We start from the raw sequence: 15,998 nt of genomic DNA on the forward strand, positions 1-15,998 counted from the left end.
GTTTTTCAGTCGTTTGAAGGTTTAACGGCAATTTCAACGCTGAATGAGCCGTTCGGCATCCTTTTAGCAACGTGGCCGCTATCCCGGAAGAAGCAACTGCTACAGCAATTTCGGATCTCGCACGAACAGTGGCCAAAATCAATGACATGAGGAATGTCTTCCCAGTTCCACTGCGCGCATCGAAAAAAAATAAGCCACCATTTCCATCATCAATTGCCTTCATCAACGTATCGTGCACTACCTTCTGTTGGGGGTTCAACATTGGTACATTCGTTCGAACTAATTAGTTCAATGCATCTCGATCATTTTCACGTTCACGTTCCAATTCTAGATTGAAAGCGTAATTCACTCCACGATGTGGCATTGGCATTCCTAACTTGACTAAAAAACTGCCGCACATGAGGTAACACATGTCTTCGATCAAAAGGAAAACCTGGTTATGTATCTCCTTATTCACCTCGAGATCAGGATTCCCTGAAATGATACGAATTCGATGTAAAATGTCTTCTGACATGTCATCCTTGTAGTTTTTCTACAGTTCAGGTGGATTCGATGGGAAGCATGTCGAAATAATGATAACAAATAATGTGCGTATCTGACTTGGAGATGCAGAAACAAATGCTTTAGCGATTGTCATGTCCCAATGAGTATCATTTTCAATCAAATTGAGTTTTTGACATGCAGCACGAAATGTTGGACACACTACACCATTGACAGTTCGAAGTGATTCAAATCCCACGAACATTTACCAGCAACAACCGCAAATAGAATCATTCGCCATTCTTTGGATGAACTGTGTAAATGCGACCAAGAGCATCAGTAGAATGCACATCCGGATGATCAGGAATCGCATCGCCTTGCTTCCGACGTTGAAATTTCTTCGATGAAGCGTTCCAAGTGTAATAACGTGGCATCTTAGAGTAGAACAACGTTCGTGCAAACGGATCGCTTTGGCAAATCGAAAAGAAACTGGTCAATGTTGGCGCTGGAGATATTTCAGCACGTTGAGCAACATTCGATGCGTTGAAATAAACTTGTTGACCATTCTGCAGATGCACCGCCAAATGTACAGCAGTGGGATGACGTTCATGAATGGGAAATGAGAGAATACGCCAAATTGCTTCATTGCAGCTCACATATCGACCAACTTGATAGTGCGTGATTTCATCGTTGGTATTGGGAGTTTGAACGCCAAAAACTACAATATCGCTGCTTTGGTGACATATTTGCAGATGTATTTGACGGACTTCACTGAATTGCAAAACTCCACGTTGCAATGCGCCTTGAATGTTTTGGAAAAAAGTGGCGAATATGGAACAATCCAAGTGTTGTTGACCACGATATCGTTTCACTTCATTTTCGTTGTGATAGTTCTACCGTTATCATTGGGTGATCGACGCCGATACAGTGGATAACCATCATTGGCAGTAATAGTCTCCGCCGTTAAACTTCATGGATAACGCTTGGAACACTTGCCGTCGACCATGCACGGTGATTAGGGGTTGATGGCGCCACACTGTCCATGAATCATGTAAGTAATTACAACATCATGCAGGTCTGGATCGGTTTCAGGATCAGGAATCTCGGCACATATGATGTCATCTTTTTGGTCTGGTCGAATTCTTTCGACTAACCAAATAAGAATGTGTGCATGCGGCAAGCTTCGTTTTTGTCATTCAATCGAATACATCCAGCATCGAGTATCCCAAAGACGCGATGCTTAACAATGTAGTTCATCAGCGACAGAATTTTTTGTTTGAAGACACGTGCGGTGATGTCGTGCCGATCACTTGATGTTTGTCCGGGGGTAGCAGTTGAACAATTTCTATTCATTTCGGATTTCATGTAAAGGTGATGAATAGATCTGGACGACCGTAATGACGAACATATGTCATTGCATCTTGCGCATATTCATGCATATGACGTGGGCTGCCAATGTACATCGCCGATAGAATAGTCAATCGACCAACATTAGCTGCATCTCCTACGCTGCTGATTGCATCGCGTAAATGAATATACTCCTCCGATCGCAGTTTGGCTTGATTCAACCGAATGAAAGTGAGGCGCTCCGTCTCGATTTTAAGCAATCGACGAAATCGCAGCAAATAGTTGTCAGCATTTTGACGAATCATCAAATGATAATCACTGGAAAATTAATCACATAATTCAAAATTACATAATGAAGCAGTTATCGATGCACACACAATCACAAATTTGATAACCTCACAAAGTGAACATCTTCGAAGGCAACTTACCGTTTGAAAATCACGATCGAAATAGCTATTTGCGCACCTAGCTGGTAATCGGCTCGATTATTCACGTAGATCGATTGTCGAATGAAGTTCGAAGGATGGATTTTGAAAATGGTAGGTAAATAATGAGCAATACCAGCAATGAGATCATGTAATTTTATCCTTGGCTTTATTTTTGGACGCTGTCGAAGAAGTAAAAAAGATTCAGGCAGGACAACTTCCTCCAAAATTAGCCGGATTATACAACAAAGTCTTTCGGGATTATCTGAGGCTGAACTGAATCAACTGTCAAAGGATAGATAATGCACACAACGCCTTTCATTTGTTTGTTTGTTTCTTGTGTGTATGCCTGATACACCCCCCTGGTTTCTTGTTTATTCTTTCTGTGATGTATATGGATTTAAATTTTTTGTGATTTTCTTTTATTTTCGAATGCGCGAGTTCATTGTTCAAAATGTCAAAATGTATGAGAAAATTAATTTTCTTCATAATTTATTTTTTCCGTGATTTATCCGATGTTTTAATATTTATTCTGCTATTCCGGGGGGAGAAAAATTCAACAAATCAAAGATTATAAAAATCGGTCCAGCCGTTCTTGAGTTATAAATGGTGTAACTAACCCGACTTTGTTTTATATATATAGATGATACTCCGGTGGGCTGAATCTCGAAGATCAAAGGCTCGGGATTAGCTCATCTTTGGGGTTTTGCGGAGAGAGAAGTTTTCTGACCTTGGAACACATGGTTATTTCTCAATATCAGTTAAAAAGACAGAACTTATTTTTCTCTGCACAGAGTTGGTTTTATTATTATTAATATTATAAACATTATTATTAAAGGCATATTATAAAGATCGAACAATTAAAAAGGAGCGATAACTGATTAAAACTACACGTGGCTTAGGTGGAGGAGATTTGGTTATTTCGCTATGCGGTACTTTAGATCAGTGTTCTTCAACCTTTTAACACCCGCGGCTCGGTGAACATAATATGATAAATATTTTGCGGAGCGATATTAGCCCGAAATAATAACCATTATAGATAGAATTTTATTTATTAAATCTTATGTTTTAAAATTATAACTTTTGGTTAGTGCCACATCTGCTGCTGCTTCTTGTAAGCAAATTTTATATATGTGGTTGCAGCATTGTTTCTGAAAGATGAAGCCCTGCATTAACATCCATTCGATTTCTCTGTTTGGTTTTTATTACTGACATAGATGAAAAATTCTTTTCACATAAATATGAAGTCGAAAAAATTACCAATATTCTGATCTTTATAATTCAGAGATGGATATTCTTTATCAAGGGATATCCAAAATTGAGACAATGTTTGTATTTTATGTCTGGACACCAGAGTGGCTTCAGAAGATGGCTCGATCAACCTTTCTTTCTCACGAGGATCAAGTGCGCATGATTTAATATCTTCCAAAGAGGGATTATTTATCCAGAGGTTAGAGGTCCGCCTTTACGTAGGTCTTCATTTTCAAAGAAATATTTATTAAAGTTTTCAGCTAACGCTTTTAAATGTTGGCTTATGATGTTGAATATGACTTTCTAGTTAATATCAGCAGCATTCAAAAATTCTCCCAGCATTTCATCTAGTGCGAATTCCCCGAATCTTGTAGCGATATAGTAAGTTGATAACAATATGCTGAAAGCTTTCACGGACCGGTAATAAATTCTTGCGGACCGGCGCCGGTCCGCGGACCACCGGTTGAAAAACACTGCTTTAGATCACTTGATATCGAAAGAGTGCAATATTACAGTTGCTATGAGACGCATTTGTTTAGATTACGATCCATTGTATATCATTAATTAAATATAATAGTTTCTAAACTTTAACCAGGGTAGTCAGCGCGGGTAATTTGACGTCTGCCCTAAACGGCGGGAACCTGCGTTTTCGGGGGGTGGGGAAGTTTTTCAAGTTTCAACTGAATTCTATTTGATTAATGATATCTCGAAAAGACGCGGGAAACGGGAAAGGTGTAAGAGGGGTTGTCTTCGAGCATAATCTATTTTACCGTTAATATTTCGGCGATCCATCCAACGTAAGTTTTCTGAAATGATCGGACCAACGCATCTATTCTATACACAACATCTAGGTTAGGTTTGTATCGAAATATTAGCACTATTGTAACAATGAAAATAGGTTAATTGTAATTATCGTTACAATAAGTGCTATGGTTTAACAGCACCTCTCTTGGCTATGCTAAATTGTACAGCGTTTATTGTAATTGTGACAATAAGTGCTAATACTCCGTTACAAACCTACCCAAGATAGCTGCCATAGCGGCTGAAAGCAGTCTTGTGTGTAGAATAGATGCGCAGGTTACTTATATGAATCGTAATTTAAAGATATATCTTATATTTTAAATATTATTTGCTTAATATAATTAATGGTTTTTGCTACAACTTTGTTCCAATGGTTTTTTGCTCTCCTGAATAGTTGACATTTTTGAGTTAGTGTGTTATTCCATGAGGCACTCGAATTGATGTTGTCATCTTCCCAAACTATTATCTTCATAGTTTACGTCCCCAAGAACGATGTTGTCATTAGACGGCGACATGAAAGATTTACCCGTCTCATCGGTGGCGAATTGTGGCTTAGTTACATCATTACACAATCGGGTTCTATTAGATGCTGTTGATCCGTATCGTATACGGTGGTATCTGAAATCAGTATATGACATCATATCAACACCAAACAATAAAATAAAATAAATTTTATAATTTTATATTGTTGACATATAGATTAAAGAATCTAACAGTCTTCGTTGAAAAAATTAAACATTAAAAAGCCTCGAAATCATACTCATTAGGAAATCCTTGAATGAATCTTGAGCCGAGTGGGATTTCAACATCCATATCGCTTGCCGTACCTACTATCAGAGTAGTCAGAGTAGTCAACTGATTAGTTGGTCAAATCCTGAAGCTTTTTATGTTTGTTATTTTCCACTAAATCAATAAACTTACTGTTAATGCTCGTCTAATTGGCACTGGCAATGATTGCTGAGGTGTCGTGCACCCGTATTACCAAACCTTTCTAATCAGAAAGTACGACAGAAGCTATTTTCGCGCCCACATCGATGCAGCCTTTGGCGACCATATTCATACATCGCCCATGAAGCTACAAAGCCTACTTATCGGAACTCAGTCCATCAGTGACGTCTCAAGACAAAATGCCGCCCTTAGACTATAGATACGGCAGTCGGCAACTAATGAACTGGCCTGTTCAGACTTGTTTCGTGGCTTGCTTAGTATATAGTAAGAGGTGGTGGAGGTCGCTACTCGCCCGAAATAATAGAATAAAATGGATCGGCTTGACTGACCATTTTACTAAACTACTCGATTAAATTTGTCTGTTCAGACACGGTTTTTTACAAAATCACTCGCTACTTTACTAAATCACTGGCACAGTCCGAACAGGCCTTAAGCGCCAAAGGCTACTGCGATGTATTGAGTATTTGTATGGGCGATGTTGAAATGTGTACGCCAAAAGCTACATTGATGTAGGCGCGACAATTACCTCCATCGTGCTTTCTGATTAGTAAGGTTTGGCAAAACGTGTCCAGGACACCCTCAGCAGTCATTGCCAGCACCAATTAGACGAGCATTAACAGTACGTTTATTCATTTAATTGAAAATACCCATTGTATACAGCCTCAGAATTCAACCACCCAATGAGTTGATCACTCTGACTCAAAAGCTTAGAGTAGGTAACAGAGCTCGAAATGGACCAGAGCGCACCAGAGTGCCGTTTCTGTTCGTGGAATCGCTAAAATTATCGCTCCGTCTCGTGAAAAAAATAATTTGACTGTCAGAGCTGGTCAGTCCATATAATAGAAAATCTAACACACGTATTTTTATAAAATACACAAAATTTGATAACCATGTAAATATCTTCCGAAAACTGTCGAGCGCTCCGGTTCGTAAACTTTTCCATTTCGAGCGCTGGTAGGTACGGCAAGCGTAGAGTTGTTCACATTCTACTCGGAGAAAATCGCGATTGGTACGCGAAGTTTTGTCTCTGCAATAACTATATAACTTTTCAGTGGAAAAAGTTCTCTTTTTTAAAAACTTTTTTTCATTGCAATTCATTTCTATTGCAATAAAAAGATGTTAAATTACAATAAAAAAATCGGTGTGTGTGTGTACTTATGTACGCGCGTTAGAAGTTATACTTCTTTAGCGTAACAAAACAAAATAAGCCGTTACCTGAGTCTATTAATATTACAGTGGATTAGGTTGATGAAAACGTCCGCGATTCATCTGTGTCTCATATAGCACATGATAATTGTAATTTAATTATTGTATTGGACCAAAACTCATCTTTGCCATACAGCGGTTATAATCGATTCAGAAGTGCCCATGATGAATTAATAAAAAATCTAATTTTAATATATTTTTTGAAATATTTACCAACTCAACATTCACAAAATTTATTTATTTATCGATATATATTTTTTCTCATAAATAATACTTACATAAATATAGCCTCAAATCTTGATAAACAATCTTTACAATGAAAAATAAATATACACTCCAATATAAATAAAGTTTTATGAATATAAATTAACAGTGTAGAATGTTAGTCTCCATCAATTTGTTTACAAACATAAGTATATTTATTATGACACAATATTGGTTATATTTACAGCACGTGCTCTTTACTTGGTTGTATTGAACGACTTACTAAATGACACTATGCGCATGAGCATAAACCCTTGAGACCTAAGTGAATATAATCATAATAATAATAAAGTATGTGTTACATCGGCGCGCGCAACTTCGTCACACTCCAAAAATACACTCTGATTTGTTTTCCCAAACGCGCCTAAAGAATTATAACTTCAAAAATATTTTTCTTTTTGTGGTACTTATAATATAATATTATTTTGTCTGAAAAAAATATTCAATCTCACTAAAATGAAAGGAGCAAAAAAATCTTTATTTTTCCAAATATCAAAAAATACGAGTATCAATAGGGTACTCCATAATTCTTTCTTACAATATATCGCTAAAATGAGCGAATTAAGCCTTGTGCACGACATGGTGCAAGAACTGTTTTGGCCAAACTTGAAAACCGATCCGTCTGTTTGTCGTATTTTAAAGAAATATTTTTTTACTACCTAGTAACTACTTTAGCACTGTATGGAAAATACACGTTTATATTGAAAGAGAGACGGAAATATGAACCTAATGCCGGGTCCACACTGGCAACATGTCGCCGGAAATCTCGTTAAACTTTACGATAAGTATGATAATTATCGTAAAATTTAACGAGGTTGCCAGTGTGGACCCGGCATAACGCCCTAAAGGTAATTTAATAGATATAGGTACATTATTATTTTTTACCTTTTGATGATGAGTTCTTTCACTTTCCTTCTACACACGAAAGTGATAAAGATGAATAGTATGTGAATGAAGTCGAGCACGTCGCTGAGGACCAAAAGATAACGTTGTGCAAATATGACGCTGATGTATTCAAATGCCCGGTTTATTCCCATTATCAAAAACAGTTGGAAGTAACGTTTGCACCTGTAAAACATTAAATATATTGGTCATTAATATTACAGTAAGTAAATATATTCATTGCTGGTCAACAACATTCGATATTTTCATTATCCTTTCTATTTTTATTTAATGAATAATTCACAAGATACAAGAATGTAACATTCTTAATATAAAAATATCAAGAAAAATCCTAAAAACTATGGGCGGTAGGAAACCTGCACCATACGTTATGATGACGAAATTAACAAAAAATTATACGTCTGAGGTGTTTATCAAATTACGTTACTTAATAACCCACAGTGTTATCCAACTCGTGGTACAAATTTTAGAGTCCTGGCATATTTGCTAGCTGTCAAATATTATAAACATATAATCAGCTGAAAATCTAAGATTAACACAGTGGACAGGAAGGCGCACGAATGGCCGCCGCCCGGATCCCAGTCAAGAATAGCCACCCTCCCCAAAAGAAAAAAAATGTGAAAATATGAGAGAAGTCAAAGAAATATTGAAACAATGATTGTATTGACATCAGTCATCACAAAACATAACCAAAATTATTACATATTTTACCTATTAAATAATGTAATAATCTGAATCACAATGTGTAATGTATAAAAGAATTTGGAGGTATATTTAATACATAATATTATAATTATTAAGTCCTGGCTATAATGAAAATATTATGTTTAGCCTCTGTGATTCTACGGGACTCTCCGGCTAGGTCTGTGAGACCTAAATTGCAAAAATTAGGTAAAAACAAAAAAAACCTACAAGTGATTCAATAGAGTAGTGTTTCCCAAAAGTGTGGTACGCGTACTCCCTGGGGGTACGGGAAGAGTTTGATGGGGGTACTCGCTGCACCGGGCTTTGGATGCGTCTGGTGCAACAAGCATTACTACGACATCAATACAACATCCATGCTAGAAGGTTTATCGCATGCGGAAGAAGAGCAATTGTTGGAATTAGCTTCAGACGGATTCTTGAAAAATATATATAAGGAGTGTACTTTAACATAATTATTGTTGCAAATGCAACATGTGTATCCAGTTTTAACAGAGAAAGTCCTGAAATACATCTTGCTTTTTCCAACTTCATATCTATGTGAAGTTGCTTTTTTAGCATCTGTAGACCGACAGTCAAAAAAAATGAACAAGCTTTTGGGTGTGGAACAGCATCTCAGATTAAAATTAACAACCAGGGAACCAAATTATGATGATCTGTCTCAACATAAACAATTTCATCCTTCTCATTGATTATAATGAATGTTATTTATAATATTACTTTTATTTATTTTATTTATATTTTATTACGACTGAATTTTATTTTTCGTTTATTATTATTTTGTTTATGTACCTACTAAAATAGAAAAAAATATTTTTAATGTTATTAAAGTATACGCATTTCTTTTTGACGAGGGTTAGGTACTCAGTGCTACGAAAATTATAGAAGGGGTACACAGATGTCGAAAGTTTGGGATATTTTAATTAGCCATCAAGATCGTGCGATTTAACACTGTTGGATTTCTGTTGTGACACCAGTGGAAGCGTCTATACCAATGATGGCGAACCTTTATTTTGAAGAGAAAATATATATATATGTATATATATATATGGACATTACGATGCCACAGAGAAAATTAACAAGAAAATAATATTATTATCGAACAAAATTTGTTCATCATTTAATGCTTAACTAATATATTATTAATCTTAATAGTAATATCTAAGCTAAGTATTGAATAATATTATGGGTTACTCAGAATTGAATTGGCTCACACTTTGATCTGTGACACGAAGCAAAATAATTCGAACTATTCCCGAGAATCTTGACATGACATCACGACCAGAGGAGTGTTTTGGTACAAGTGTCAGTTAGTGACAGAATACGGATAGACGCAATAATTTATTGATAGGTCTTGCGATAAAATCGGTGTATAAAAGATATTTTTCATATTAATTACAATAACAATATAACACACTTAATAGACTTAAGGGGGGACATGCTCGTCGAAGGTCAAAATTGAGTTTTTATTGTATTTTCAAACCATGATCCTGGACACTCCTTAAACGTTGTAGATAATCTATTTATATAATTTTGAAGCCTTATTATCCTTTATAGTTATTTTAAACATTTGATGACTGCATAAAGTATTTTTGTTACATAAAATAGTATTCTTTTAAACCTCTCGCTCTAATGTTTTAGAATATAGTCATATTTATTATTGTTATATTAACACGCGCGTCAATATCATTTTACTCCCCACTTCAATTATAGTTTTTCAATTTATGGCTACGGCCGTATGTTATAGCTTAACCACTAGGGAATGACAAAAGAAATGGCGTATTTCAAAAAAACACTACCTTATTCTTAGGTCAATATTTATTATAAAGCAAGTATTATTCATAAGATGTTTATCACACTTGAATGGTCAAAGACATAGCTTATAATAAGTATCTTTAGAATCATCGTCAAATATGTTAATCTTGCCGATTTTTTGAATAATAAAATGCCTAATTCTTGTCAAATTTGGGATCACAGAGATTATCAATATAATTTTTTATCGTGAATATTTTACAAAAATTATCTCGTAATAAATTATACTAATGGTTTCATAAATGCGTTTAAAAATTAATAAATGTAAAAAATCTTAACACCACTGCACAGTTATGTACCGAAATATGACTATATTCTAAAACATTAGAGCGAGAGGTTTAAAAGAATACTATTTTATGTAACAAAAATACTTTATGCAGTCATCAAATGTTTAAAATAACTACCTATAGAGGATAATAAGGCTTCAAAATTATATAAATAGATTATCTACAACGCTTAAGGAGTGTCCAGGATCATGGTTTGAAAATACGATAAAAACTAAATTTTGACCAACGACGAGCACGTGGGCCGTTAATCCAATTGAATTTTGAGCACTCCATAATATGAAAATTTAACCTTTGTTTATATTGTTTGCGAAACAATTGAGTGGAGTTGCTGTCTGGGTAGAGAATAGACGTGTCCCGCCTGGCCTGCATTATCTTCAACGTGGTTATGGCGAATAGCACACAATTGCTCACAACCAATATGATAACAGGAATGTAGAAGTAAATCACCTCCCTAAATCCGTCTGAAAGAAAATGTTATCGATGTTAATAATATTATAAACCAAACAAGGAACAGCCTTTGTGGAACATAATCTCTTTCTTCGCAGTATTATCCTATGTGGGTCTTGGAGTGGAGTCGAAGGAAAGACCACCACTAAATTGAAATTGTAAAAAAAATATTTGTAGCAAAATACTAGGTACTCAAACCCATTAGGCTGCGGTTAGCGTACAGACGCTCATGCGACTCGCGTTGAAGTCTAGACTAATTATCCGCTCCAAATATTTGCCTGTCTAACGTAGGAGCGTCTTTTACCAGCGGCTTGAGCCAGTGGCACTTCACCTTTTCAATATAAATATTTATTTAATATATTTAATGAAATTGAGAACCTGAACAGACTTATTTGGATTATAACCAGAAGGTATTGTATGATGTTTTTGTAGAATACCCACTTTGTTTGTAAACTTATATCGCTTAACAAATGCACGTTACAAACATTTGGAAGTCTACGCACGTATTCATCTGCACACATTGTTATCAATGAAATGTAGTCTGGGCAGCCCGTATCATACAAATGTATGAGATTTAACCAAAACAACATTCGTCGAGACCACACGGCGTTACTTTTAGTGAAACAACATCTATAGACACGTCCACGCTCGCATGTTTCTTTGTGCGTTTGCATACGTTTTCTATTCGTGACGAAATACAAAAAAGTGCACATTTGTTTAAAATATTATCTATGAATTATTGTTTTTATACAAATGTTTGCAAAGAATTGATATGCAACTTTAAAACTGTTTATATAATGTTTTTTTTTTTATTTATCTTGATTTGAGACTTGGCATAACTCGGCACTTGATGGCGGTTCCACAACGTTTTTAGTATTTGTGAATTTGTTTTCAAGTAAGAATTATTGCACCATCCATTCTGCCCTGAGAGAAGCTGAAGATCGAGAAGGATGAAAAGTCTTGGTCGCTCAAAGGATGACGAAATTCAAATTTGGTCACGATCCTCAGCCATGAGTGCACAATCAAGAAGAAGAATTATTGAGATCATGTCGGCATATTGAAAGATCTTGACTACACACGCCTACGTAAACAAGTGTAATTTTATAAAGTGTTCATTTTATTATACACGCAAAGTTAAATATTAAAAATATTATGTAAATAAACATAAATAATTTACATAGCCCGACAGTCACTAGATCAAAAGTGATATACAAAATAAGGTTAAAGTATATAATTTCCCACACAGAAGCCGGATTTTTTTTATTGTGTATGTAAAAATCCCGTATTTCACAAAAACAGTGAATTTTCAGCATACCAAACCATAAAAATGCCGAAATACTAAAAAAACAATAAGAATTGAAAATTTTGAAATGTTTAGTAACGCACAAGCGCATTTTTTGAAACGTGAATTATAATATTGTATGAAATCTGGTATAAGTTAATTAAATATTATTTTATTCGAGAATTAAATATTATAATAAAATAATAAAAGGTTTCATAGAACTGACCACATATGGTTTTGAAAAGAAATATGACGCGCCGTGCAATAAAATAAGAAATTTATCGACGTGCCGCGTATTATTATTAGTCTGTATTATTATTATTTTATCCGTAACACAATATTTTGTCGCGAACAATATAAAAAAATAATAATATTTCATTGTTTGTTCCGCATAATTAAAAAAATACACTGGAGGAGGTAATATGATAATAATAATGTCTTCAATAACTTAATTATAGTAGGTATATATTTGTATTTACTTAAAAATAAACTTTTTCCGAGACCATTCAAAATCACAGTATTTTGGACGTACCTACTATACCTATAGACATTTTTTATATCGTACATAGTGCGCGGACCAAATACGCCAAATAGTTCGGCTGGCAAAGAAACTTGGTTACCTACGAGGAACGGTTATCAGCCATTCGCCGAATTTATTGGAACCTTGCTCTGTTAAATGTTTTACCTTGTTATCAGCTCGCATCCAATCATAAACATTTAAGTTATTAGCAGCTACTTATTTTTCGTTCTATTTCGCTCAGAATAGGTCAAATTTATTCTGAGATGCGAACGAACGACATATATTTTTAATTTACCACCAATTTCGTCCGATATTTAAAAACATGTCTCACAATAACTTTGTATTTTGTTGTTTTTCAAGAATATATTGCATTTTTATAATATTAAAAAGTTTTAACACTATTGTCTACACTTGCAAGTTGAAAGTTGTGGTCTGTGATACCAAACATTAGTTATAATATTTTTTCTTATGTTGGATGACGTTCCTATTATGTATGTATGTATGTACCTACCTATGTGAAAAAGTGACGTCGAGACAGCCGTGTTTTCAGTTAGTATACATAATGACTTCAAACTAGAACTACGTATTTTCAGTACCTACCCAGTTAATAATATTAAATAGTATGTCTTTATCAAATCATTCTCGGATGTTATGTCATCTCGAAAGGAGTTCGTTTTTCACGTATGATATCTTAATGAACAGAACAAACATTCACGATTTGAACTGTGAAAGAAAAAGTGTAACATAAATACGTACCTACTTATGTACTTCCATAGTTACCTTGTATTTGAAGATTATTTGAATATCGAGCGTATTTTTTGCACTTCGTTCTTCCGTATTTGTTGATATAACTATACGAATGAAACCATAGTATATGTGCATACCTACTGTTATAACATTCCTTTGTATTTTTAATAATAATTCATTATACATATTGGAAACAATATGCACCACATACAATAAAATATGTTTTATTCAATTAATAATACACCTACACAAAGCGGTTGGACCGGGGATGATGGCGATGGGGCGAGGAAAATGGCGCGACCTTGTGCTTTCCTTGCATTACGATGATTGAGCCTGATAGTGTTAAAGTAAGAAATATTTATCACAGTTCAAAAACATAAAAAAATATATTTATTGGGAATTCTGTGCTCCGTGGCCATAACTCAAAAACTCCTGGATGATGTAATGATTGATGAAAATCTTATAGAACACAACTTATAGAACAGCAGCTTATTGGTACCAATTTACTAAAGTTTCGTCTTCTTTTTGTGCTCCGAACATGTGGTCCCCAACCAACCTTCTTCCAAAAAACAACTTTATGTTTTTCATGCTTTGAAATCGTCTTCATAACATAAATAGATTTTTTGTACTAGTCAGTTTCCAGATATGAATTTCAAAAAACGATATTACGATTATTATTTCAATATAAATCAAACCAAGGTTAATGTGTATTTTAAATCTAAAACTAACTTAAATAAATTTCATCAGTCTACCTATATCAGTGGCGGGTTTAGAGACTTGAAAGGCCGATTCACTGACTGATGTTGAGGTCCCCCCACAATAAAGAATACTACCAACGTACCTAATAAAAATAACAATATATCTATTTCCCTATCCAATTATTATTGAAGATAACAGTGATGACACATAATATTAGTGGTTTATTTTTTGTATGTACAAGTAAATGTGAGTTGAAGGAATTCTGCATCTCTGCATTCAACATCTTCAGGCAATATGTAGGTAATCTTGACTCAATAGCTAGGTAATAAGCTTTTTACCTACTTTGTTATATTAATTTTATTAAGTATATAAGATATAATTAACTGCATTTGTTGATAATGTTTATTTACCTTTGGTGAGTGTGCATAGTACCTGAAGATGCCGTAAGTCAAAAACCGGGTCGCACAAAACGACTCAAATGGAATACATAGTACAAAACTTAAATGGATTAGATTATTTATACCTGTACATATTTAAAAAAAAAAAAAACTTAAAGTATAGGTACATGCTAGTGTAATTTATAATACTATGGGTTTAGTAGGTATTTTCCTTCAAATAAAAATGAATAGCAAACTAAGACGCGCGTAAAACACAAAATGTTTTGTGATCCGAATTTAATATAGCAGCGGCTTCCCAACGCTACCGATTGCAGACGTTTTTGGAAGTCGGGCAAACGAAGGGCGAGGGGAACAGTCAATTTTGTTTGACACACCGCTTATAAGCCGCTGGAAACGCTGCAAATTCGACGAGCGGCCAGACTGTCTACCGCTCACTCTCCGCGCTTTCATGGTGGTCCCCATACATTTTTCGGCTCCGCTCGACCTGGCCGCTTGTAGGCTAACCAAGGGCTAAAGTGTTGGAAAATAAAATTGTTTTACCATGTGTCCGAAAATTTTCGTATTTATCTATAAACATGTACCTATACGGTAAATAAAAAGTCAAAATTTATTAATATTGAAGTTTTCGGTCGGTAACCTCCATATTCCGTAATTTTGAGAAAACCAAAAATACCCGTCAAGCACATGTAGAACTACAAATGGAATATTTTATTTTGTAAACATATTAGTAATCGATTTGAAAAGCGAATAGCGATAAAGAAGTACTTACTAAGTACTTCTACTTAGTATCAATAAATTATTAAAAAACATGTTTTAGTAATAAAATTTATATAAAAAAAGCAGCTGAATATAAACGACTTTGTAATCAACCTCCGGTTGAATTCTATTAAATTGGCTAAAATGGATTTGATATTTTATTTGTTTTAGTAGCTGAATCATTCCGTGCAATTGCTATTTAGAGTTGACGATTGCTGGGAATGGGGCGATTTGGCACCGCCGACTAGGCACGACCGAATGGACCCCGCTAACTAGAGTCTATTTTTTATAAGCTGGCGTTCCGGTTTCCCCCCCCCCCCCCCCCCCCCCCCGCTTTAGCATCCATCTCGTTCTCTACCATTGAAAACTTGCAACAGTTGAACGCAATGGCACAATGCTTTCCGTGTGACGTGTACGCCAGTTTATAGAATACAGACTCTAGCCGCCGGGACAAGTGAGCGCCACACAGATTAGTATAATATAGTATATTAGTCTATGACACAGATGAATGAAATGCGCAACGGAAAAGACGTAAGTTACGATTTAGCAGATAAAATAGACAAGACAGTTTAATATGCTTCTATCTACTATTAGTAGTAGTACACATTTTTATTACGGATTCAGAATCATTATGCTTTATGACGTTGAAAAAAAAATAAGAATTCTTTCCTTATCAGAACCTAAAGAGGTGCATAAATACTTAAATAATCTATTGTGTAATAT

At 34.9% G+C, this 15,998-nt stretch overlaps 1 protein-coding gene across 1 annotated transcript in view; it reads left to right on the plus strand.

Moving 5' to 3' along the window:
• LOC147074023 (G protein-coupled receptor Mth2-like) overlaps positions 1 to 15,551 on the plus strand; it is a 51,446-nt gene extending 35,895 nt beyond the window's left edge. Inside the window, exon 8 of the mRNA XM_085944222.1 lies at positions 15,479 to 15,551. Coding sequence (XP_085800348.1) covers positions 15,479 to 15,551 — 73 coding nt within the window. The remainder of the gene's footprint in view (positions 1 to 15,478) is intronic.
• The last annotated feature ends 447 nt before the right edge of the window (positions 15,552 to 15,998 follow it).

The sequence above is a fragment of the Rhyacophila brunnea genome, unplaced genomic scaffold (assembly GCF_057557595.1).
Source record: "Rhyacophila brunnea isolate RB1 unplaced genomic scaffold, BYU_Rbru_1.0 scaffold_17, whole genome shotgun sequence".
Classification (NCBI taxonomy): domain Eukaryota; kingdom Metazoa; phylum Arthropoda; class Insecta; order Trichoptera; family Rhyacophilidae; genus Rhyacophila; species Rhyacophila brunnea.